This window comes from Miniopterus schreibersii (genome assembly GCF_964146895.1).
Source record: "Miniopterus schreibersii genome assembly, chromosome: 16".
NCBI lineage: Eukaryota > Metazoa > Chordata > Mammalia > Chiroptera > Miniopteridae > Miniopterus > Miniopterus schreibersii.
In genome coordinates, this window is record NC_138116.1 from 1,158,026 (window position 1) to 1,183,203 (window position 25,178).

At 55.2% G+C, this 25,178-nt stretch overlaps 1 protein-coding gene across 3 annotated transcripts in view; it reads right to left on the bottom strand.

The window, feature by feature from the left end:
* The window catches only part of RPTOR (regulatory associated protein of MTOR complex 1), a 98,351-nt gene that overhangs the window by 36,874 nt on the left and 36,299 nt on the right, over positions 1-25,178 (bottom strand). For all 3 annotated transcript variants that reach the window (XM_081162086.1, XM_081162085.1, XM_081162084.1), the window contains exons 4-8: positions 23,460-23,618; positions 20,595-20,741; positions 15,842-16,017; positions 11,953-12,012; positions 345-445 (exon numbers count right to left, since the gene is read on the bottom strand). In XM_081162086.1, the coding sequence (XP_081018212.1) occupies positions 345-445; positions 11,953-12,012; positions 15,842-16,017; positions 20,595-20,741; positions 23,460-23,618 (643 nt within the window). The remainder of the gene's footprint in view (positions 1-344; positions 446-11,952; positions 12,013-15,841; positions 16,018-20,594; positions 20,742-23,459; positions 23,619-25,178) is intronic.

Sequence of the window (25,178 nt, forward strand, 5' to 3'; positions counted from 1 at the left end):
ACACAGATTTACCTCCATCAAAAATGAGCAAAGACCCAGACCCACCCGATCAATGAGTTTAGGAAACGTGGACATGGCCAACGATCATGAAGAAAGGTGAGCCCTTGATTCTGCCTAGAAAACAATCGGAGCAGATGCTCACGGAGAGCTCACTACACGCCATGCTCTCAGCCCTGACCGGCTCACCCCCCAGAGACCTCCCAGGTCCCTGCCCCCGACTGTCACCCCGCCAGCTCTCCTCGCTGTGAGAACCCATTTCCTCCATCTGACCTCCCTGGTATCGGAGGGCAGCGGCCCCTGGCCCCCAGCAGCCCTCCCACCCACTGACCCCAAGGCGGCCTCACCCCGAGGGAGCACGTTCCACGCGATGGTGTCTGTGATCGCAGTGAAGATCCAGTTCAGCTCGCCCAGGGGCGTCCTCCTGTCGTTCAGCCGGCCAGGGATCCTAGGAGACATGGCATTTCCGTTAGTGATGGTGGGAGGAGTCACGGCTGTGGAAAAAGGTGGGAGACAAGCAGCTTCGGACCAGAGGCGGGGGGCTTGGCCACAACGCGAGGAGCCCCTTGCCTTGCCGAGATTCTCAAGCCTCAGAAGTCTAACTTCACACCTGAGAATTCACCCCACCTTCCACCTGTAGACAAAAGCTATTTGTTCAGCACCCCCAGACAAACCCCCAGAGGGACCTGACCCAGTGGCCACATGCGCCATTCCTGTGGTGTCCACGTCTGAGATGAGCCACACACTGGGCCCCAAAGGCAGCCTGTGGCATCTGTGGCCAAGGAGTGAACACATTTCATTCCACATCCCAGCCCCGCCCGTGGCTCCCACCTGCGCACATGCACTCTAACGCCAGAGCGGAGGAAGGACACTTGTCCTCTAGGTCAGCTTACCTGCCACTCACTCAACAACTCTAAGCACCTACACCCCAGCTCAGCACTGTCCCAGCACCGATGCAGCTGCCGGGGAGCTTGCGTTCCGTTTGGAAAGGGAGGACAGGAAGGTCAGAGAACGAAGTGGACCTCCAGGGGTCCACCCTAAACCCAAAACCAAGGTTGGGGAGCAGACATGCATTTTCCTAACAGGGCCACATCAGAAACGGCCTGTTACCAACACGGGAAAAGTGATTAATGAAGGAACAACCACAACGAAATAACTACAAGCTACTAAACTATTGTCTATAAATATTTTAATAACGTGGGAGAGCGTTTGCTTTCTAACATTAAGTAAAGACGCAAGACAAATACGGCACCGTCCCAATTACACAGAGCGAGAGCAGGGCGACGACCGGCAGGAAAACCTCAGGGTGCGACGGGGGGCGCTCGGCTGTGGTTCCGAGCCCCACGCACCAGCACTCTCCTCTGCTGAGCCCGGGGAGGCTGGGGGAGGGGAGCCGCGATCACCTGGCAGGGGCAGGGGACGGCAGGTGACAGGGCCGCACTCCTGAGGAGGACAGCGGCCTGACCGAAGTCCATCTCCAGACCTGACCCAGCACAGCACCGCCCAGCTCGGGCGCAGCCCCAGCCGCTCCTCAGGCCTGACCCGGTGAAGGAGCTGCTGTCCTTGGCTGTCTTTCACCAAACACGTGCCTCCCAGCTACACCGAACCTGTCCTTGTCCCACAGCCAGTGTGCCCTCCCGTCGTCCGGCTCAGGGAGCACCAACCAACACGCAAGGTGCCTCTTCTCAGAGGACATTCCAGGGAGCCACCTGCTGTCCCTGCCTAGGGTCCCCCAGGCTCTCAGGTTACTGCTCTGAGCTCCCACAGAACTCGGTGGGGTCTTTGCGTGAACGACAGCTATTACCCAGGTGACATCTTCCCCTGGGCTTGGAGCCCTCTGGAAGCCAGGACCGAGTCCTTCATCCCTCCAGCCCAAAGCACAGCACGGAACACGGGGGGCACGGCAGGTGAGCCACACGCATCTGATGAGCGAGTACCAGTCCTGACTGCAAGACCGCACGCTCTGTGTAAGTGAAACGTGAGAAACTGTGGTTTCCAAGAAAACAACACAAACTCACTAAAACCACTCAAGTGACAAGAAGGAAGACAATCGTCCCAAACTCCATCCTCTGAGAACTGCTAGAAACACTTGGGTGACTGGCCCTCCAGGTATCTCTGTGTGCACAAAACCAGGTCATTTTAAACGTGCAGAAATAACAGGGTGTAAAGGATGCTGCTTTTTTAAAAAGCTCACACCCAGCTGGGCGTGGCTCAGCGGTTGAGCATCAACCTAGGATCGAAGCGATCAGGGCTCGATTCCCGGTCAGGGCACATGCCCGGGTGGTGGGCGGCAGCCGATCAATGACTCTGTCATCATTGATGTTTCTATCTCTCTCTCCCCCTCTCTGAAATCAATAAAGATATATTTAAAAAATAAATAAAATAAAATAAATAAATAAACTCACAAATACATTTAGAGAAAAGCCTGGAAGGGCTGCACCCAAGCACCAACCGAGAGGAGACGGCCTTGGCAAAGATTATGGATGATTCCAATTCCCTCTGCTGCTCTGTATTTAATAATATGTCTGTGCTGAACGCATCCTCCTTGCATAACAAAGGAGATAAAACTTTGTTTTTTAATAAGAGGGAGGCTACAGCACATTTTCCTGAAAAGGGGAGATATTTTAAACTCCATCATTTTATAAACTTACATCATCTCACATCCAGCTCAAGTAAAGCGGATGCTGTCCACCGTGTGCTCCAAAGGGCTTCATGAAAATGGCTGCGGAGACGCTGCAGGGTCACTGACCGAATGCAAACAGCTCCGGACCGAGAAACGTGCAGACTAGGGAAATGGAGGTAAACCTGGCAACTTCCCTTTGAAACAGTTCTTCTGCTTGTCCCAGCCGGTACCTGATGGGTACTCAGTGGTAAGACAAGAACCACACGCACGAGACCAGGCTGTCTTCACCTGTGGGCGCGGGGCCAGGGAGGTGCGCTTGGCGTCACCGAAGGAGCCCTCAGGGGTGTCTGTGCACCGTGGTGCGTGCATTTCCTTAACTGGTGGGTGCTGCCCCAGAGCCAGACACACACACGTTCACAGAGCACACACACCTCAGTCTTCACGTAGGCACCACACTCGCCAGCACGTCTTGTGAGAACATTTCTTCATTTGCTGACATTCTCAGGAGCCAAACCAAGCCACACGTCCATCAGTCTCTTGTGATCTCTCTACTCAAAATTGTGCAGAACCCACGCTCTCAGTGTCATCTGAGTCCCCTGCCTGCAGGCCCTGCTGCTCCAGCCTCTGGCAGGCTTCAGGTGAGGACAGGCGACGTCCACTCAGCGTGCACGGATCTGCGTCTGTAGAGTGTGAGGCGCGTCCCCGGGGGGCTGGGGTGTGAGCGGAGGAGGCGTCTCCCCTCACCTGGACGCAGGACTGTGCCTGCCTCCTCACAGGAAGACGGGAGGGAACATGGGGAGAAAGCCTGTGCAGATCCCGTCACTAACTCAGCTGTTGTGATGCCACCCGGAGGGCTGAGTAGGCAGGGCCCTGAGTAACCCCTGAAACCCCGGTGTGTGGGTGGGTTCATCTCCAAGGCCCGGATGACGTCCTGGGTTCCCTTCTGGCAGTGGGGCCCTAGGTGACTCCCCCTCCTCCTGCGGGGAGCAAGCAGACGGGCTGCGTGCGGAACCTCTCTGAAGCCCCTGCCGGGCTGGCCAGGCGAGATGGAAGCCCCAGGTTTGAACCTGGCGGCTCCCAAAGCAGGACCCAGAGGCAGAGAAATGGGCCGAGCCGGCAGCCTCCTGGGCTGGAGAACAAACTGGAGCTGAGGGGCTGCCAAGGAGAGGGAGCTCTGATACCACCCCTGGGCTCTGAGCTGGGACTCGGAGGGGGGCTGGAAATAGCTCAGACCTCACAGCGCCCACTCACCCCAAGGCTCCGAATTTCCATGTTCAATTCATAGCATTCAATCAAAAACAAACAGGCACTTACTGGGGACTTAAGTGTACGCTCGAAACCAAGATAAACAACTGACAAGAGAAAGACTGCAGAGGACTTTGATAACAGCAAAATCAGAGATTTTTTTTTTTTTTTAAATATGTCTTTATTGATTTCAGAGAGAGGAAGGGAGAGGGAGAGAGAGAGAGAAACATCAATGGTGAGAGTCATTGACCGGCTGCCTCCTGCACGCCCCCGACTGGGGATCGAGCCCCAACCTGGGCCTGGGCCCTGACCGGGAATCGAACCCCGATCGCCTGGATCCCGGGTCGACGCTCAGCCGCTGAGCCACGCCCGCCGGGCAAAATCAGAGATTTTATGATAATCTCACTTGATGTGTTCAATGAACTGAAGAATAGGCTGGAAACTTTGGCAGACAGTTGGAAACTATAAAATAAAGCCTGTCTCTGAGGAAACTAAGTACAGAAGGGAACTTTCTCAGCCTGATAAAGTACATCTACGAAAAATTCACAGCTCACGTGACACTCACTGAGAAAAGATAAAACGTTTCCTCAGCGGAGAGCAGGGTTGGGCGCCCAGCTGCATCTCTCCTATTTAACACTGCGCTGGAGGCAGCAGCCAGCACAATAAAGCAAGAAAAAGGAACGAAGACATAAAGATGGGAGAGGGAGACGGAAAACTACTTACGGACGACACAGAGAAGACCCTAAGGAGCCTACAAAACAGCTATTAGAACTATCCAGCGAGTTCAGCGAGGTCACAGGAAATGGGGTTTTTATTAAAAAAGCAATAGCATTTCTACCTGCTGTCGATTAAACAAGTTAAAAACTGAAATTAATTTAACAAAATATTTGCAAGCGATGAACATTTAACCTGCGGTGACTGCATCCAGGCAACCACGCGGCACTGAGGACGCCTAAGACGACGAGCCTGCTTAGTGCTCAGTCTAAGGCCCCTGCACCGCCTGGCGAGTGGAAAGGGACTACCTTGCATTAGCCTTTAAGAAGCCGGGGCCCAGAGCCACCGCCTGAGGGCCAACCCCAGCGGGCGGCCTACGTGTTTGTACGGCCCACAGGGAACGGTCTATCCTTTTGACGACGAGACTTTGCGTGGCCCTCGAAGCCGCCAGCGGGCACCGCCTGGCCCTTCGCAGCAGCCACTGCTGTACGCGGCCATCCCAGTGCAGGGGGACACAGCTCACAGGCCGCCAGAGGGGAGAAAGGAGCAGTGAAACTGCTAAACCAGCCCAAAGGGGGCAGGAAGGAGAGTGCAGGCAGCTAGAAAGAGACGGGGAAGGACCAGGACAGCCGGAGCTGGCGGCTTTAACCGAACGCCCACTGCTACGCAAGCACAGAAAGACCAGGCACTTCACCTCAGGTTCACGGCTTTCAGTCTGGATTTAACGTGACAAAAGTCAAGGGTATTCTGCTAATAAAGAGATGCACCCTGAATATACTATGTAAAGGTACAGAGCACACGTCACGACACCTGCTCACACGTACGTAAGGGCGGAAACAGTGACCGGAAGACACCGCGCGGCCATGCCACTGTCCCACGGAGGGACGCTGTGGCAACGGCCTCATCCGACACGGGGACTGACATTTCTGGGTGACAAAAGGTGCGATCTGTCCCAACAGGCAGGGGACCAGTTATGTAACCCACCCTCCTGCAGGCCTGCAGGGCAAAGCCTGAGGTCAGAAGGGGACATGGGCCTCCAACCGAAAGCCAAGTGGCAGCAAACTGTCAAAGTTCCTTCTTGAACAACAAGAGAGGACTTGAGGAGACGTATCAGCAACGTCTCCAGCAAGGGCGCAGGTTCCAGGAAGCCAGGTGTCGGGCTGCAGCAGGTCAGGGGTTCGGGACGACAGACGGGAGGGAGACCTGAGTGCTAACGGCACCACTGACGAAATGGACGGACATGTAGGGTGTCAGCACGTCCAGGGCCCCCGTGGACACAACTCCAGCAAGAAACGCAGTTCGCCTGGCGACATACACCCCCATGTAAACACACACATTCAAACACAGAACTGGAGGGCATTCGTGTTACTAGGAAATAAAACATTTTCCATCCTGGTGAAAACGTGCAGACTGATCCCCCAACCAGGACCCCGCAGCCTGACAGACATGGATTAAATGAAGCTCCTGTCGGTTTCTCCAGGGTACGGACTCAGGGTGATCGAAACGTTGGGTGGTGCATCCGAGATTCAGAGATTTCAAAATCATATAATTCTCACTCTCAATGAGCTGACTGACTTTTAACCACCTACCCAGGCAGCGTGTCGTCTAATGATCTTTCAACTCTGCAGTAAGCCTCTAAACGGAAGGGTCTGCGTGGCCTGCTGCAGCCCCGGCCGCTCTCTCCTTCAGCTCCCACAGAACAGAAATGCTCCTCTTCACTTGTGGAGCAAATGCAGAAAAATGTAGTATTAAATTCTGAAGGAAAAGGAGTGATGTTTCCATGGCTCACTGGTGAACAGGAGTTAATACAACACCGGAGATAATCTGCCTTTTATTGACTTTATTGCAGAATGACAAACTGCGGCGATCCCCCGAGCCAGACATCCCAGGGCGGCAGGGGAAGGAGCCCTGAGGCTGCAGGGGGAGCTCCCAGGGAGATCAAGATGCAGGATCAGAGAGAAGACGGGCTTGGTCAATGAGCTTATTTAACGTAAATTAAACCAGGTGATGTTTCTTTCTCCCGAAGAGAACGTCGGGTCAGTGAGAGGAAGGGCTCTGACCGGGCTGTGACCACCCAGCGCCCAGCAGAGCCCTCAGCAAACGTGCTGAACAGAGGTCTGGGGACATGTGCCACCCGAGTGCGCGGAGCTGAGAACAGCAGAGCCACCACCAGCACTAGCACTTCACACTCGGCCTGTCGTCTCCAGGTCAGAAGGTGACGTGCTCCCCAGAGCCGAGTCCTGCTCTGGGAGGCGACTGGGCACCCGGCCTGTGTCAGTGCCGATGACCGAAAGTGCCAATTAAGGGACGGGGGGACCCAGGTCATGCACATGTAGAAACCGGAGGGAGGGCTGCTCAGTGACCCTGTCCCCCCACCTCCCGAGAATGCAACAGCCAGCACGGGGCTGCGAGGGGAGGGGCGCACATGGAGCTGGACTGGACAGCAGCTCAGAGAAAGGACGGGGGGCCGACGCTCCTGCTCGGTTGGTACAGGCACCGGGGGGGGTGCTGCTCGTTGGAGGAGGGGTGAAAGACAGCCCCACCTGCACAGGCACGTGAGTGCTGTGTGAGCACCCAGCTGTCCTCTCGGGGCCAAGCCCAGTGCCCAGTGCGCTGTGGAGCTCCCCGCAGCCCCTCCCCCCGAAGCCGTCTGCAGTGACAGAGCCGCCTCCATCAGACACACGGCTCCTCAGGCTCCAGGAGGTGGAACCAGTGCCACAGCTGTGACGACCAGGGCCTGCTGTGTGGGCCTTTGTTCTGACGACAGAGGCTGGGATGCTGATCCCACTGTACAGGAAACCGAAGCTGCCTGAGCGTGTGTGGGCGCCCGGGGGGGCCCTGAAACCTCATGCTCTCACCTCATCCCCAATTTCATGTCCAAGCTGGGCCCCCTCACACTGGCTCATCAGGACAAGCCTGGTGGGACCTGGTCCCCTCACATCCTGGCCCTGGGACAGCGCCCAGGACGAGCTGTGGGCGGCCAGTGGGCTCCATGGCAGAGGCCACACTCGGCCATCACTCACCCTCTCCCGCTGCCTCCCAGCTGCTTTCCCACTTTCCGTCTAAAACAGCCCCAGCGAGTCTGCCTGGCAAAACCCCTGCTCCAGCCGCCATCCAGGGAGACACTGGGCGGGCTACTCGCCTGCTCCCTGCCTCGGTTTCCTCCCTTTGAAAGGCTCCAGCCAGGGCTGGGAAAGCTAACATGGGTAAAGCCCTCGCACAGCACCTGGCGCACAGTAGGTGCTCATTAATGTTCCTTGTTATAATTCTCAACCACTAGAACCATGAACTGCTCTCTACTCTCGAGCACCAGTTTCCCTTCTCCTCGAGGCAGCCCCAGGACTCCTGGGGACCAGGACGCTCAGGGACGGGGCCACATCTACGCCAACGGAACGCTGCAGCGCCAGAGCCAGAGCCAACGTGGAACCCACGGCAGGACAGGCTCCCAGCCTCTGGAGCGCCAAGGGGGGGACACCTCACTCACTGCCTTGCAGACACTGGGCTGTGAGCTGTTTAAAATAGGCTGTTTACACAGTAGATGTTAATTATGAATAATTCCTGGTACACTCCGCGCCTGCAGCCGTCAGCACACTAACAGCCCTGCGGAATCGGCTCAGTGTCTCTGACTCCCCGGAGCCTCTGAGCACCCGTATTTTCAGCTCCGCTTAAGTGTTTCGTTACCCTGTTTCAGAGCTGAAAAATGTCCCTTAATTCCCACGCACGGATCTTCTGCCACTCTCTGCGAGGCTCGCGGAGATAATTAGACATCGGGGCTGGAGGAAGGTTCACTGTAATTTACTCCAGACACTGCAGCTTAATTGGAACACAAACTCCTTCCGCAGCTTTAAAGATTGCTAAATAATTATATCTCACTCACACCCCCCCCCCACAGGCACACCCCCCACAGGCTCACACACACACACAGACATACACCACAGGCACACACACACTCACACACAGACTCACACACACCCCACACAGACACACACAGACATACCACAGGCGCACACACACACAGACTCACACACGCACACCCCACACACACCACAGATACACAGAGACACACACACCCCCACACCCCCCCAGACACACACCACGCACCCCCACGCACAGACACACACACTACACACACCCAGTCTCATCTCCTCTCGGTCTCAGGTGGAGACTCTGAACAACACATTTTGCACATGTGACGGGGGGTCGAGGCCGGCAGGGGTGAGCACAGGGTATCCGGGGCCTGGGCACAAAGCCACCTGTGCACAGCCAGCAGGGCCGATGCCCTGGCAGCAAATGCCCACAGTCCCAGCCGAGCTCTGAGCCTGCAGGGCCCAAAGGGAAGCGGTGGGCAGAGGACGGGACATTATTCTTATCTCCTGCAGGTCACTGATGCTACAGGACGTCAACCTAGTGACACAGGCCCGTGTGCTCTGTTCCACCTCTGGGTTATGACTGGTCACTCTGGTCAGGTGGGGACAGTGACCCCTTCACACCCGGAGGGGACAGAAGTGCTCAATGGGGAAAGTCCGTGTGGTGAGCTGAGAAGAGGGGTAAACTGCAGAGTCAGTGCTCAGATCCTTCCACGGGCAGAGTCGGGGGGCTTCGCACGACGGCCCAGCTAAGGGGTGTTTACCATCGCCAGGAGGCCCCACATCTGTTTACAGCGTCCGCACAGCTCCCAGGCTCTGGATAGTGCGGAAACACTCCCCTGGGTGTTTCCTGGCAGACGGGGTCCCCTCCCAAACCCAGCGATCAGGGATATGGAATGGCCCGGAAGTAATTAAATAGGACCAAGGAACTGAGCAAAAGAGCCGGTTTCTGTTTGGTTGGGTCCTTGTATTAAAAATGAGCCATCCCGCCAACTAACCTGGACCCATAATCCCTTGCACATGAACTCCCTGGACACCATGTGAGGTCCCCACAGGTCTGCAGGCGATGGCCATGTGTGTCCCACCTGGGAGACGGGAGACAGGACAGGGATGGCCACACGACTGTGCCATCAGCTCCATGCAGATGTGGTCACGGGGCTAGGAGCCCATGGTCCTCGGGGCAGAGAACTACATGGGGACATGTGGGAGTGTCACCGGCTTCACCGGCTAACCCCCGGACTGAGATCTCACCCGTAACCACTCTGACAGCTCTGCCAGCATTGCACAACCATTTTATTAAAATCTCTCACCCTATTAAAGTTTTCCATCTTTTGTGTGGCTCTGACTGCGTCCTAAGCTGATGTTACGGCGAGTTAGTCACGTGCCCTAAAGGAGCCCTAGCGGCCCCAACCGGGGAGTGCAGACCAAACCACCGCAGGGTGTAGGAGCTGGAACCAAGAGCTGCATATTTTAAGAAAAAAATCTCCAGAAAGTGATAATAAAGTGGGTGAAAATAATGAGACATTTCTCCAGGAACAGTCTCTGTGCACAGAGAGCGCGGCCCCCGGGAGACCGCTACACACGGGCGGGCGGGCGGGCGGGTGGCATCAGCCGAGCTCAGAGCCACAGACTCAAACCTGCTGGCTGACGTGTTCTACAGACGGCCGGCGCCCCGGAACAAAACTCTAAATTAAAAACAGGGCAGCAGCCTTTCTTTTCAGTCAACTGGTGAAATTAACCTCGCGCTGGAAGCGGGGACGCACGGCCGCTGCCCGCCGGGCCTTCCCACACCTTTTCACGTGCTCTCTGGCCCTAAGTCCCCTGTACAGTCTCTTCACGTCTTTTGCCCATTTTTTAACTGAGTTGCTTTCTTCTTATTTGGGGGGTTAGATCCTTCATACATTCTGGATACAGGTCCTTTCTCAGCTGTGTGATTTGCAAACGTCCCCAAGTCCATAGCTTGTCTTTCGGCTCTGAGCTGTGTCTTTCAGAGAATAAGCATTTTAAGTTGTGATGAGGCCCAGGCTACCAATCTTTTCTTTTGTGGAGCACAGTTAGGGTATCAAGTTGCTGCTCACATTCTGAAACTGGGACAGTGACAGGATGGGAGCCAGTTGTCCCAACCACCGTCTGGGGGAAGGAAGGGCCTGTGTGTGGGGAGGACCCCGGGGACATGGCCCGACCAGCCAGCTGCTGCGGGGGAAACACCACCGGGAGGCTGAGCACACTGCACACCAGGCTCCTCGTCAGTAAAACTGGGGGAGAGGAACAGCACAGCCCTGCATGTGCCAGGTCACCAGGAGGCAAAAATCAAACATCAACAAAACGTAAAACCCTGTAGGGAAGGTCTGAGCAGGCAAGAAGCAGCGCAGGATAAAATGCAGCTTTGCTGAAATCTTAATGGACACAGTTTGAGAAATTACATGTGTAAGACAACCCACGGGGCAGGGGGCAGAGCAGTCCTGACTCAGAAATGCAGGGAAATGAAGACAGGACAGCGCCCAGCACCGACTGGCAAGCAGGGTGGCCTACTGGACCCTGAAACCTTGCCAGAGAACTGAACTAGACGGAGGGGCTGACCAGGCGGACCTGGTGTTTTCTTAGATTTAAACTCTTTTCCGCGGGACGTTTCTGGAGGATTGCACTGTGTGTTCAGCGTCTACAGGTGGTTTGGACGCATGTGTAGCCCCATCTGTCACCAGACTCACCACCGCTCACGACCTGCCGAGAGCCGGCAAGCGCTGCTCCTGGAGCATAACGTTTGCGACCGACCACTGGGTCCCGTCGATGGAACTCAAGGTGACACTCCTGCGTGTCCCTGGGCTCCTGGGCGGCGCGCCAGGAGGGACCCAGAGGTGGATTTGCTCTTCTGACCTGCCTTAACTGTTTTAACCCATGGAAACCCTCAGCTGTTTTAACGCACCATTTTGCATCTCAAGACTTAGAAAACCGACCTCTATGCCAATTCCAGAAGCAGGGGGTCCAGAGCAGTGTCTGAGGACAACCCGCTGCACGAGTTGGGACAAGTCCAAGGAGCCACACACAAAAATGCAGGCCAAGCGCAGGTCAGGAGGCGGCACCCAGACCCTGGGAGGCTCCCGACCTGAGGCGGACGGGCCTGCCCAGTGACCAGGGTGCGCAGAGGCCACACAATGTGAAGGGGCCATGGGGACGGCCTGCCTGGACCTCACACCTGCCCTAAGGCAGAACACAGAATGGGCAGGTGGGGTCGGCAGAAGCCCAGCTCTGCCCTGCGGCTGCCCCAGGACCAGGTGGTTTGCACGTGGGGGTCCATGTCTGTTCCGGCTCAGGGTCGGAGTGTTAAGTGATCAGGAGGATCCAGACGTTGATCCCTTTCTTTGATCCGATCCCACACCGAACTATGTCCTGCACTGGGCACACACGGCCTCAATCAGAGAACAGAACACCCCAGGGAAGCAGGCAGAAGTACTGAGCACGGGAGTGGAGAAGCCCCAGAGCGGAGGCCGGGCACGGAGCCCCACTTACTTCTCTATCAGGTCCAGCGTGACTCCGGGCACCAGGCTGACACACTTCTGCATACAGAACCTGCGGGAGAGCAGAGAGTCAGCCACCCGTGGCGCTCGGGGAAAACGTCACCGTCCGGCAGGGGAAGCCAAGCGGCAGGCAAAGTCAAAAGAACAAACGGCGCATGGTCCCACAGACTGGATGTTAGGAGCTGCGTCATAAGCGGAGCAGCTGGCACTATTCCGTGCCCACTGCTTGGTGCTGGTGGGAGCTCTGATGGGTTCTCTGTATCCGACAGGACAGCTCCGAACAGCGGCGAGTCCCGTCTGCTTTGCGTTGGTCACACAGACCCTGACACCACTCACCTCCTGCCATCAGTTGTCGCGCCAGGTTCCTGAGCCAGGCACCTGGGGCCGGGTCACTCTGTTGTGGGGGCAGCATCCCAGCCTCCCCGACTAGATGCCGGCAGCAACCCCACTCCAGTTGTTAACAATAAAAAATGTCTCCAGATACTTCGGGGGGGTGGGGGGTGAAATCACCCCCCTCAAGCCACAGCCGGAGGTGGAACCCCGGCACCTCTCCCATTTTCCAGAACAGTCTCTACGCCCACGCTCGCCTGCCCTCCGTCCCTCCTCCATCAGTTCTCCGCCCGGCACCCACAGCAAGCCTTTCAAAGAGGAAACGTGACCGGTCCCTTCACCTGCTGAAAGCTCTCTGCAGGCCCCCCGAAGGCAGATGACACGCAGGCCCCTCCCCAGCCCAAGGCCCTGCAGGACTTGGCTCCCGGCCACCCACTCCCCGTGAGTTTTCCTTTTTACACTTAAATCTTTAGTATATTTGGAATTTATCGGGTTTTAAATTTCTAACGGTTGGCCACGTGCCCCAAGTCCTGGCACTGAGTGAGTCACTCTCCGGTGAGGATTCCCGCTCAGGCGCCTCCGGAGCTGCTGTTCCGCCGCCTACCAGCCTCCTCTCCAGCTGCACCTCCAGCGGCATGTCCCGCACCAGCCGGGCGACTTTTCTTTCACAAACCCCTTTCTTCCATTTTCATGGCTGTTCTCACCCCGATTCTTCCTACTGCCCTTGACATTCTGCGTGTGGTGTCGTTTAAGGTTTAATCTAGGGGGAATGTATAGCCCTAATCGACTGGGCCTCACCACGTGACACCGGCCAGTCCCTCCACTCATTCAAACCTTCTCTTGCCTGTCAGTCAAGTCCTGTGAATGTTCTGTGTCCAGGCCACTCGCAGCTGGTTTGGTTCCTGTCACTGTCTGTCGCTGCTATGAGTCAGACTTGCTTTCCCCCAGCGTTTCCTCGCTGGCTGTTTTTAATGTAAAAGGGGCACATGAAGAGCCTCTGGGACACAGACCTGAGTTTAAGAACAAAGTCAAGACGACGTCCCCGGATTAGGGACTCGTCCACGACAGAATCTACAGGCCATGTGTGTCCCTCAAGTCTGCTCCCACCGTCCTCAGGGGCAGCCACTCGACTCCACCGTGGGATCTGCATGGACACATTCATTCAGTAACGGCCACTGCTGAACACGCATGTTTCTGCTAACAGTTTTCCAAAGCATCTCATTGGCTTTTTGGCAAAGCTGCAATTGAGATCACACACAGACACTGTGATCTGCCTTCTCCTTAGAACATGTACTCCTTCCGTTCCATTTCTTGTCCAGTTGTCACACCAACTACACTTCAGAGCAGCTGGAGGAATGAACTAACCCCCCCTCGCAGGTCTAACCGCATAAATGAAATGCGGGGTGGCTGCTGGCCTAGAGAAATTTCTCTCACGCAGAGGGAGCTCGCTGCTATTCTTGTTGTAGTTTTTATTAAACTTCATTTTTAATTTTATCAAATAACTTTCCTCCATTTGCCTATTAAGATGATGAATTATATTAATAGGCAGCCTAATAGAAAGTCATCAAGCAGCTCTGAAACCCATCTCATCGTCCAGAGTTAACTGTTCTCTTACTGAGCTGCAGGCTCGCGCCTCCCAATGTTTTATCATGAGCCCGTCTATGGTGTCTGTGTACATGTATACGTGCGTCTTGGTGTGCATGTATATGTGTGTACATGTATACATGTGTCTCTGTGTGCATGTATATGTGTGTACGTGTATACATGCATCTCTGTGTGCACATGTATACGTGTATACGTGTCTGTGTACACGTGTCTGTCTCTGTGTACATGTATACCTGTGTCTGTGTGTACATGTATACGTGCATCTCCGTGTACATGTATACGTGTGTGTGCATGTGCGTGTTAGTCAACTCATTTACAGCCACATCATCACTTTTATTTGGAACTCGTCTCGGCCTCGTGTCGGCAGCTTCCTGTCTGCCCTCCTTTCCTTGCTCTTTCCCATCTTCTTCTGCAGAGAAGACACCTTTCTTCTGCGTGAAGACAACGTTCCGTCTCCACTCTTCTGGGGGTTGTCTCCAACACACCCAAACTTGCATACACTGGTTTTTCACGATTAACATCTTAGAGAATCAGACTTAATCCTGTCTCTCTGGTGAGTCTCCCTCAACTTGGCTCTAACCTGTCCTTCAACAGCACCCCTGCTGCCATTCTTTTTTTTTTAAATATGTTTTTATTGATTTCAGAGAGAGGAAGGGAGAGGGAGAGAGAGAGAAAGAGAGAGAGAAACATCAATGACGAGAGTCAATGATGAGCTGCCTCCTGCACGCCCCCTGCTGGGCGTTAAGCCCGCAACCCAGGCGTGTGTTCTGACCAGGAATTGAACCGCGATCTCCTGGATCCTAGGTTGATGCTCCACCACTGAGCCACGCCAGCCGGGTCCCCGCTGCCTTTCTTCCTCACTGCTCATTTCCCCTCCTGCTTCCAGAGTCTCCTCACACCCTGAGCACATGCTGTCCTCACTTGAAACCCACTCTCTGCCTGTACAGCATGTTTGCTGTCCCATAAAGGACCCTCTTTTTCCCTTTCCCTCTGTCCATATGCCTGTGCTGTGCCCACCCTCACCTCTGGCCCTCACCTGCCCATCTCCCTTCCTGCCCCCTCTTCCCCAGTGGCCTCAGCCACCCCCGAGGGCCCCGTAGCATTTCTGACTTCGTCGCTGAGGGACTCGCCAGGGGACCATCACTCTCCCGCTCCCCTGGCACCCCGAGGACAGGCTCAGGAGGAGGCAGCCGACCGTGCCACTCTGCCTACTTCAATCCTTCTCAGCAGCATAAATCAGGCTTCTCGTGCCCACTTTTCAAAGGAGCTGCTACAACATGTCGACATATTCATCTTGATTGAGTGCGCGTCAGGAGACGGGACAGTGGGAGCGCACCGTCTGGTTTGGGGAGAAAAACTCCTTTTCAAGGAGGGCACCCAGCAGGTTATATAACCCAGCAGACTCTGCAGTCACCCCGAAGCCACCTTGGGCTCATGCAGAGGGGCCAGGTTACGCTGGGCCACACAGGGAAGATCTCTAACCAAATTCTACCCACCGCTCTGGCGGCTGAGACATGCTGTGACGTCACCAAAGAACCACACACAGAGACGTTGGTGTTGAGAGGGCAAAGGGAACAGTGGTTAAAAAAAGGTATTTTTTAACAGCTCACAATAAGTTGGAAGATTATACTTCAACTCAGCAAAGAACTAAATGACTTCTCTTTTCATGACAACTTTTCCTTTTTTCAAAGACAAGAGCACTTTCAGGTCTGACCAACCTTGGCACCATCTGTGACACTGCTCACTGCAGCAAACCACGCACACAGCTGCCCCAGGACACAGGTGCCCCGAGACCTCCAAGGACACCCCAGTGCCCACCCAGGAACCAAGTTCATGTCCAAAACCCAGCATGTGACACAGGGCAGATTCCTCAGACCCGTGTGATTTGGGACCCGTGTGAAGCCCCAGGGTGTGGGTCACAGGCGGATATGGTGGGCGCCACTCACCAGCGCAGGGCGATTTTGATGGGGGTGGTGAGGCAGGAGGTGAAGAGGTCAGCTGGGAGGTCGGGGATCATGGGCAGGAGCTCGCTGGCTTCGCAGGCAGCCAGCTGGATGCAGTTCTTCATGGACGGGGGCAGAGGCATCTGGGCCAGTGGGTGGTTGGGGTTGATGGCCGCGACCTGGGGGAGGACATGAAGGAGAGAGAGTGACATGCTATTGTGCCCACTGGAGTCTGCTGGGAGCGGACCGGGAGGGGGGGACCCTTCACACTGTGGTTCCTGACAGATCCTTGCATGGAGGCGGCAACACCGAGGCCCCTGCTGGGGAAGGACCGCGGCTGCCAGGCTGCCATTCCCGAGGTCCCCCGACGACACCACTAGTCCCGGCCTCGGGGAAATCGGGTTTGCTGTGCCAGCGGCATTCCTTACACTCCGATCATCTATGTGCATTTCCCATCAGGGCTTTTAGGGTGTTTTACTGTTTATTTTAAAATTCAGTCTTTAACCTACCGTAACCCAGTGGCAGGGACCACAGAGGAGGGGGAGGGACGCCAGGCCTCTCCTCGGGAGACAGGCGGGCAGCAGGGTGGCAGCAAGACGGTGACCAGACACAACAGGGCCCCACTCGACCCCTGTAAGACGACGCTCTCTGACAAATGCCCCCCCAATGCATTTCACTTATCTCGCCCTGTCCTCCCCACCCGGCACTGGGCCCACAAAGGCGCAAGCCCTCTGCTCTGGGAACGACCAGATCAGCATCGTCCCACCTGCTCCCCACCTTACCACCCGTGTCCACCACGCTGTGTGTTCACAGACGCTACAGGCTGAATTAGCTCCCCTCTGTCCCCGAGCTGGGAGAAGTTCAGGGGTTTTTTACTCCTGAAAGGTGCTGGATTTTGTCAGATGCTTTCTCGTGCTGGTTCACTGACAGGATTACGTGACCCGTCTGTCACCTGCTGGGAGGGTGTTACATCGACATCCTGACCATGAGCGGGACCCGCCCACCTGGAATGAACCCCACGTGGCCACGGAGCACAGCTCTTCACAGCTGCTGGACGGCTCGTGGGGACCTGCACCTGGCCGGTGGGGCAGTGGCCTGCAGCTTGAGGTTTTCCTTCTGTTTGGTGCGTCCACACTGGCTCAGGGCGAGCACGACCTCATAAAATGACCTGCGGCGTGTCCCCCCCACCTTCTGTTTTCTGGAAGAGACTGTGAAATGGGTGCTAATTCTTCTAAACATCTGGTGGAATTTCCATGAACTCTCTGGGCCGGTGGGTTTCCTCTCCAGGCACCTGCAGGTGACTATGTCCATTTCTGCCGTGGTGTCAGGACGGTTCACCGCAGGTTCCCTCGGCTGGCGGTATGTGTGGCTTGGGAGGGATCGGTCCACTTTGAGGTTCTCAGACTTACGCAGCTGAAGCTGTCCACCATACCCCCTGATTTTTCACCTAGAGGCTGCAGGCCCTGGTCCTCCTCTGGCTCCGTCTGTCAGTCTTGATAGAGGTTTATCCGCTTCATTGATTATCTCTGAGATCCCACTTCTGGCCTCACTGATTTTTCTCTACTGATTTCCTGTTTTCAATTTCAATGATTTCTGCTCCTCTCATGGTTACTTTCTTCCTTCTGGTTGCTCTGGGTTTATTTTGCTTTCCTTTTCTGGTCTCTGGAGGTGGTGCTGTGCTCTGAATGTCTGTGTCCCCCCCCCCCAAAATGCACATGCAGAAACCCTAACCCCCAAAGGTGATGGTGTCAGGAGGCAGGGCCTTTGGAAGGTGCTCGGGCCATGAGGGTGGAGCCCCAACCCCTCCCACCAGGTGAGGGCCAAGCGAGAGGCCTGGGCTGTGAGCCAGTGCAAGGCCCTCACCCGACCGCGCGGCACCTTGACCTTGGACTGCCGGCCTCCAGGACTGTGGGGAACACGACTCTTGTCCATCAGCCCCCGGTCGGAGCTGTGCTGTCACAGCAGCCAGAACAGACAAGACCAGGGATCCGGAGGTTGGCCCTTTTCCTCTTTTCCGGCTCGGGTTTCGTCCTAAATTCCCCCTGCGTTGCTTTAGCTGCATCTGATCAATATCGACACATTGTATCTGTTTCAATTCAGTTCAATTGAGACTTCTATTTTTTTGGTCAGTTCCCTTGAGACTTCTGTTAATTCTTTCTGAGATTTCTCTGTTGACTGTTACCAGTAGATTCCACATGGTCAAAGAGCAGACTGTGTGTCACTTCAATCAGTTACTGCTCCTGCGGTCTGCTGCGTGGCCAGGACACGGTGTTCCCTGTGAACACTCATGGACACGTGTGCTGCTGGTGTGTGGAGTCTGGTGAAGCCAGTTAGACCCTCACAGCTGTCGTCTCGACAGGGAGGATTGTTCCATCTTCACAGACAGGCCAGCATCTCCTTTCCCAGCCCTGAGCTTCCTTCCGTGGCCTCGCCATGCAGGCTTCCTCGCTGTGCGATGCTGAGGAGGCACAGAGAGCGAGCTCCTCCTTCCTCCTTCTGACCTCAGTGCTAGGAAAAGCTGCTCCCCTGCCTGCCCCCTGGAGTGGCTTCCTGTCCAGCCAGGCTGCTGCAGCCATTCCCTGGCCGCCACCAGGAGCTGCACTGCCCGGAACCACCGCGGGTGCTTTGCAGGCCACCTGGCCATGGCCTCCACGTCCTCTAGCTTCAGCCTGGGGGGGGGGGCACGTGCAGGGGAGGGGCTCCTGTGACAGCAATAGGGCCAAGCTGATGGGCACCCACACCACAACCCAGGATGCTGGCCAGGATCTGTGGTGCAGAACATTAAGCACTTTCTTAAATATTTTAAAGAGATGAAATTAGACAAAAGGATTAAGCTCTAAAGACTGAACTCTGGAGAGGCATGTCTGCGAACAGTGCATTGCAGTTGCGGGTTTAGGTTGACAATTTGTTTCCTTTTATGTTTTACACAAAGATGAAACATTCAACTAATCACAGACTAAAGGAGATGAGTAAAGGCAGCTTATTTCAGATGTGATTCACTTCTCAGACCAAGTCTGCAAATACCTCCTGAGCCCCTGCTTCCTGTGCCACTCCCTGGAAGGTGTGCACATCAGGTGCAAATTACAGCTGCCAACCCCGAAAGAAGGCAGGCGGTGAGAGACACAATTAATTGTCACATTAATTGTGTAACTGTTGCTACAAGGCTGGGGAGGCAGCCTCTGGGCCCAGGGCAGCATCTTCACAGCAGAACCTGAGTTACAGTGGAGTTGAGTGTACTGAGGACAGACTTTGCTTGTCTGGGGATTTCATTAATGCCATCAGTGGTGAGGGCTCCTGAATTTTTTATGCAGAGAAATCACTTTTCTGTCTCCCAAAGCCTTTGAATGACAGGACTTGAATAGTAAAGGTGCTGGCAGAGCAGAGCTGAGTCCTCCCACACTCACGAGGAGGGGGTAGGGGTGCCCAGCGGAGGTAGAGTTCAGAGATGCCCAATGGTTCCCCCTGCATGCAGGTGATGGGGCTCCATGCAAACAAACTCTGCAAACTACACACTGTCCCATGAATGACAGGGAGAGGTGCTCTGGCCCCGGGGTGGGGTGCTCTGGCCCCGGAGTGGGGTGCTATGCCCTGGGCCACCCCTCCCTCCCTCCCTCCTCCCTGCCCCTTAAGAGGCCGCAGAGGATAGCAGATCATAAAACGACTAAGATGCTCATGAAGATATGAGCTGGGCGCCAATCTCATCATTTTAATTTCCACTGTTCGTGCAGGACAATGTGTGAACAACAGTAAGTAGTAGCAGGTGCCATGGGAGAACACGGGACTCATCCGCAGTGTAGTTAGGAGAGCAAAGGTGCCATTGGAGCAGATCCTACGATGCATGGGGTGGCTCTGACGGCCATCTACATGCCACTTCAGACAACAGGTCTCCATCTCCTCCGTGAGGCACTAGTTAGTCCATTAAACATTTCCCCTCACAAAGATAGATGGGGATCTTCTCTGTCACATTCAGCGAAATGAACAGTTTCAGCTGATGAATCCTCAACAGCACAAAGACAATGCTGACACCCCCGCCTTCACCGAGAGATGTCGCACTGGTCATTCCTGAACCCCCAGAAGCTCATACATCTGGTTTAAAAACCATCAGTGGGGAGGAATTTCCTGCATTTCACCAGCTGGGATCCGTGACGTTCATGCCTGCAGAGTGTTACCCTCATGCTCTTGTGCTGGCAGCAGGGTGGGGGCCCTCAGCAGAGACTGCCTCTTCCGTCTCTCTCTAGAGTTCACTGTCTAATTCAAACATCAAATGGTAATTAAAACAACCAAGGGAGCTGTGTCTTCCCAATCAGAGCACCTCTCGGGCTCTCCTGCTGGACACCACGACCGATGGCAGCTGTTCTGGCTGGTTTTCTCTATTTAGCTTAATGGGTGTTTTTTCTTTTTTGTCTGTTTGTTTTTATTGAAACAGAAAATAAAATAAAGTTGGTCAATAACAAAAATGCTAGTGAAACTAAAGACTTTTTTCTCCTAAAGTAAAGGATTTGGGTTCATTCCCGTGTCTGTCTCAGGCCAGAAGAGCACAAGCCAACTCTTAATATCATCACTTAATTCATATTCAGGTTTAAAATGACACCCAGTAAACGGAGACGTAACAAGATGCCCGTTAGCCACCTCCGTGCCCACCAAGTTCCCTGTTGCTAAGGGTCCCCCCTTGCCTGAGCACTGGGAGCAGACCCCCCTCGAGAAGGACGGAAGCATAGAGTCCAGCCCCCCTCATCCCCCTAGGACACAACCTCACCTCCAGCTCCTGCTCCCGCTGCAGGGCGAACTGCCGGAAGGACTTGACGATGAGGCCAGCATTGGAGCAGTCGTACACGAAGATCGAGGGGCTGCCCATCCACGTCTGTAGGTCATAGATCGACAGTGGGATGTATTGCGTGTAGTTCTGGAAACAAAACACAGAGCATGCACGTGACCCACATGGAGGCCTCTGGCTGCCAAAGCGGCAGCCTCAGAGGGTACAACACGCACCCATCCATGGGACAGTCCCAAACTGTGTCTGCACCCCATAGTGACGGCCACGTGCACATGACCCCGCAGAGCGCTGCTCTGCTGTGTCACCCAGGTCCAGCTTGCTGTCCACTCCAATGTGGGGTCTCCCTCCCCGTATCCCACCGCAGAGTCATGGTAGTCACCCACCCCCACCCCCTTTCTCTCTCTGACTGAAGGTCACAATGTCCTACTGCTCCCTGCTCAACGGCCCAAGTTGCTCTGTGCTCTTTACACCATACACTGGACACACTGTACCGCTCCACTCACGGCCCCCGGGGATGCTGGGGAATGGGGGGAGAATATCCCCCCTACTGGAGAGACGGTGAAAACCTCACTCACGCGGACATTGCTAAGCTGCTGGACAGAGGCCTCCTCCCTCCCCCTCTCCAAGAATGCCAACAGGGCGGCGAGTCTCGGCAGAAATCAATTCTGTGCTCTCGCAGCAGAGGTGACTGTGTCCCCATGGCTGAAGCACCAACACACCCCCGGTGTAGCTGGAAGGGCTGCTGTGAGGCCACAGGGAGAGAGCCAATGACAGGACCGGACAGGCCGGGGGAGTCTTATCAAGGCAGCAGAGGCTCTGTCAGAGCACAGTGAGGCGCCAGGTATGAGTCCCATCCCGACAGGCGGGGCTGTGCCACCGACTTAGGTGTGCTCGGGCACATCGCAGCATGGGCATGCTCCCGACGTCCTGTGCCACATCACTGCTGCCCAGTGGCCTGCTTGGTATCGGGCACTGTGAGAGGACACGTGGGCGTGAGCTCTGAGCAAAGGTTCACGGGAGGATTCAGAGGATGCTGACTCTTCCTTGACGAGCCTGTGAAGTCAGCGCTGGCCATGCATAGCACCCACAGGGGCTGCTGTGACGAATTTGGACAGCAGATTCTAAAGCCAGTGCAGAGAGACGTGCCCAGAGCACAGGAGGCCATCGTCTGGTGAAGAAAGAGCGAGGCACCACCAGATACGAGGTACCCGCTAAACCTCTGGTGACCACAGGGCGGACTAGGGAGGCCAGACGGGCAGACCCACAGTGATTGTGTGGAGGCAGTGTTTCAGCTCCGAGGAGAGAAGGGACCAGCCGGTCAGCAAGACTCGAACATCTAACAACCATCCCTGACTCCACACCCAGAAAACCAGGGCAGATTTAGGATAGGAGCAGGGGGATCCACATGCAGAGCTGGGCCCAGACAGCCACACGGACTGTCATGGCCCGTCCTGGACCCCAATACACTCCCAATGGATCACTAACAGAGCAGGAACCACACATCTGGTCGGAGGACCCCATATGGCTGTAGAGAGACCGCTGTTCAGACACATGGAGAGGGACAGGTGCTGGAGGCTCACTGTGATGTAACAGGACGTGTCTCAGAGCCTCATCTGTCCTGGGATCCCAGTTTGTGGGGAGAAATGGAAAGGCTGTGTGTAAGGCACCACATGGCTAACACTGCTCACTTGGATGCCATAAACCACCCTGAATGCGCTCGCGCCTGACACAAGAGCTCAAGTACGCAGAGCAAGACCACCGGGAACAAACCCATGGTCCTGTCACAGGTCCCAATAACCTCCCATCAGTGCTGACAGGTAACAACTTCCTCACAGAAAAAACTCCAGACACAACAATTACACTCTTTCTAATAAAAACGTCAGTGCCGACATAAAGACTGGAACAATACTACCCCTCGCTCTGACCGAGTGACACGAGCTCCCACCGGCCACTGCGGAAAACTCTCAGGTGCAGGAGGGACGTTCCCCAGTCTGGCGAGATGCTGGGTCATAAACACACAACTCTGGGAAGTCGCAATGATTGAAATCGCACCAAGAATACGATCACTGAATGTGAGTTACAGGATAGCTGGGAAATCCTCAAATATTTGGAAATTAAATAACACATGTCAACTAAGATGTCACAAGGGAAACAAAAATAATTGAAACAGGACAACAGTGAAATACAACTCGTGGAAATGTAACTAGAGCTGTGCTTCCACTAAATCTCTCAGAGAAAGGAAGAAAGGTTAAAACCCAAATCTAGATTTCCACCTTAAGAAGCTAGACAATGATGAGCAGTTAAACTCAAAGTCAATGAAGGGGACAAACAATAAAGAGGTCCAACCAGTAAAACAGAGAGTAAAGTTGCTAAAATCTGTTGCTTTTGTTTTAAAAAGAGGGCGTAAAGAAACAATGTATCAACAAGAGGGGTGAGATGGACAAGTCTCAGCTTGAGGGTGTGAAGAAACAATGTATCAACCCGTGCAGGGGTGGCCCCTCCATCCCACAGGCCCTGAGAAGACGAGGAAGTAGTAATAATTTCATGCCAGTAAATTTAACAAGTCAAATTAGATGAAAAATGGCTTAAAAGTACAACTTACCAGAAGTGACCCAAAAGGAAACAAAGTCTGAACAGCCCTGTGTCCATAGCAGGAATCAGATTCACAGCCATGAGCCTCCCTACTAAGAGCTGGCAGGGGTTGGCCCTGGGAGGTCAGGGCTCAGGAGGGTGTCCTCAGACATTCCCAGCTCCTAAGTGTGTCTGCCTCCCAGAAGGGGCCCACCGCCCCGCAGGCTCTAGCCGACCCAGAGCCAACAGGCTCGAGGCTGTGGCTGGCACGCTCACCTTGTTGAAAACCCAGATCTCGCCGTTCACCGTGGGCCGGGGCACGCCGTGGCCATTGTAGTGGAAGAGCACGCGCTCCTCCTTGGCGTTCCGGCGCAGGGACGTGCACAGCTTCTTCACCTCGTCCACCGTGGGGTCCAGGCTCTGCTTGTACCGGGCCTGTCACAGAAGAAGATAAGAAACTTAAACGGGTTCGGGGAACACCCAGACCATGACTCTAAGCCGGCACTGAAGAGCCGCAGGAGCCAGGCTGCACTCCTGGTGTCTGGCTCCACTTTCCATCCACACGCCGCTGGCCTTTGGCCTGGGAGTGATAGGTGCCCCTGCTCTTGCCAGGCTTCACTGCACCCTGCCTCCTCCACGTGGCCATCCCATGAGGGCAGTGAAGTCCCAGCCGCACTGGCTTGCCCAGCATGGTCTCCTGAGACACATCCTAAATAAGAGAGCTGTTCCCCAAACACACACGAGGCCCAGGTCCACATCACTCAGAGACGCCAGTGAAACTAGGGGCTCACTGTTCCTGACCTCGGCTTCATCAAGGCCTCCCATGTGGGCTGCAGAGATGACTGAGCCCCGTTTCCTCACCGAGAGCCCGGAAGGACGCATTACTGGCTGGCGGGAGAGGCATTGCGGCATCAGGAATGGGCCTCCTGGGGCTTCGTGGGAATTAATTAATATTTTTAAGGGCTCTGAAATGAGTAGCAGTAAATTAAATGTCAGTGTACCACCGCGGCTGTGGAAACGGGGAGGCTGGGGTAATGGCCTCGCCACTGAGGGGCGGGAGTGGTGGCGGGAGCATCGACCTGCCTGGGGATTTATGACAATGGGAGACGGGCGCGGAAACGACAAAGCAAGTCTCTAAAATACTGCCTATTGTGCTGGGCACAGCTCCTCTGGGCCCAGGTCCCAGATGTCATAAAATCTGCGCATGTAGCTTCAGGGGACGCCACAGAGTCAAATAAAGGAATGAACGAGGGAGAAACAGGCCAAGGAAGGAGCAGAGAAAGGCTGCCCCTGACTGCCCACAGCGCCCTTTCCATCCAGTGGTGGCCTCTAGCCCCACGGTGACACCTGGTCACTTGATGTGTGTTGGTAGGCTGGTGGCTGTGGCCCATGTGGCTGCAGTGGAGTGGGATCTGCCTGGAGGGAGCTTCCTGTGCTGCTCGGGCCTCCTGCAGCAGGACCGTGAGCAGGACAACATCCCCTTGGCCCCCACCCTCCACATCAATGGGCCACACCTCAGCTCTGACCCACACCAAGGTGCACGGGGGTCCATCTCAACACCAGATACAGCCCACCACCTCCGGCCCATCTGCCACTCCCGGCTCAGCCGTCCTGCCCCGGCAGTGCGGCCAGCATGGATCCGATCAGGACAGCCTCACTCACGCTCACAGCAACGCCCTGACGACACTGGTAACCTGCCCGAGGGCCCCCTCTAAGCCCAGCCTTTAGTGTGTCCAGCAGGCTGGACGGAGGGAGAGGGCCGCGGCCTTCTCAAGTTCATACCAGGAGAAGGGGCAAAAAATAAAACCCTGTTTTCACAAATTTAGAGAAAGGTGATTTTTTAGGTGATACCAAGTGCGATATTTCTAATACTTCATGTTAAGATAGAAAATGCAGTTCCTCCCAGGAGGGAACCACTGGACAGAAAGCAGCCCCCCCCCCCAAATGAGAGGTTGGCCCCGTGATAACAGGCGCGAGTCCCCAGGAAGTGGAGGG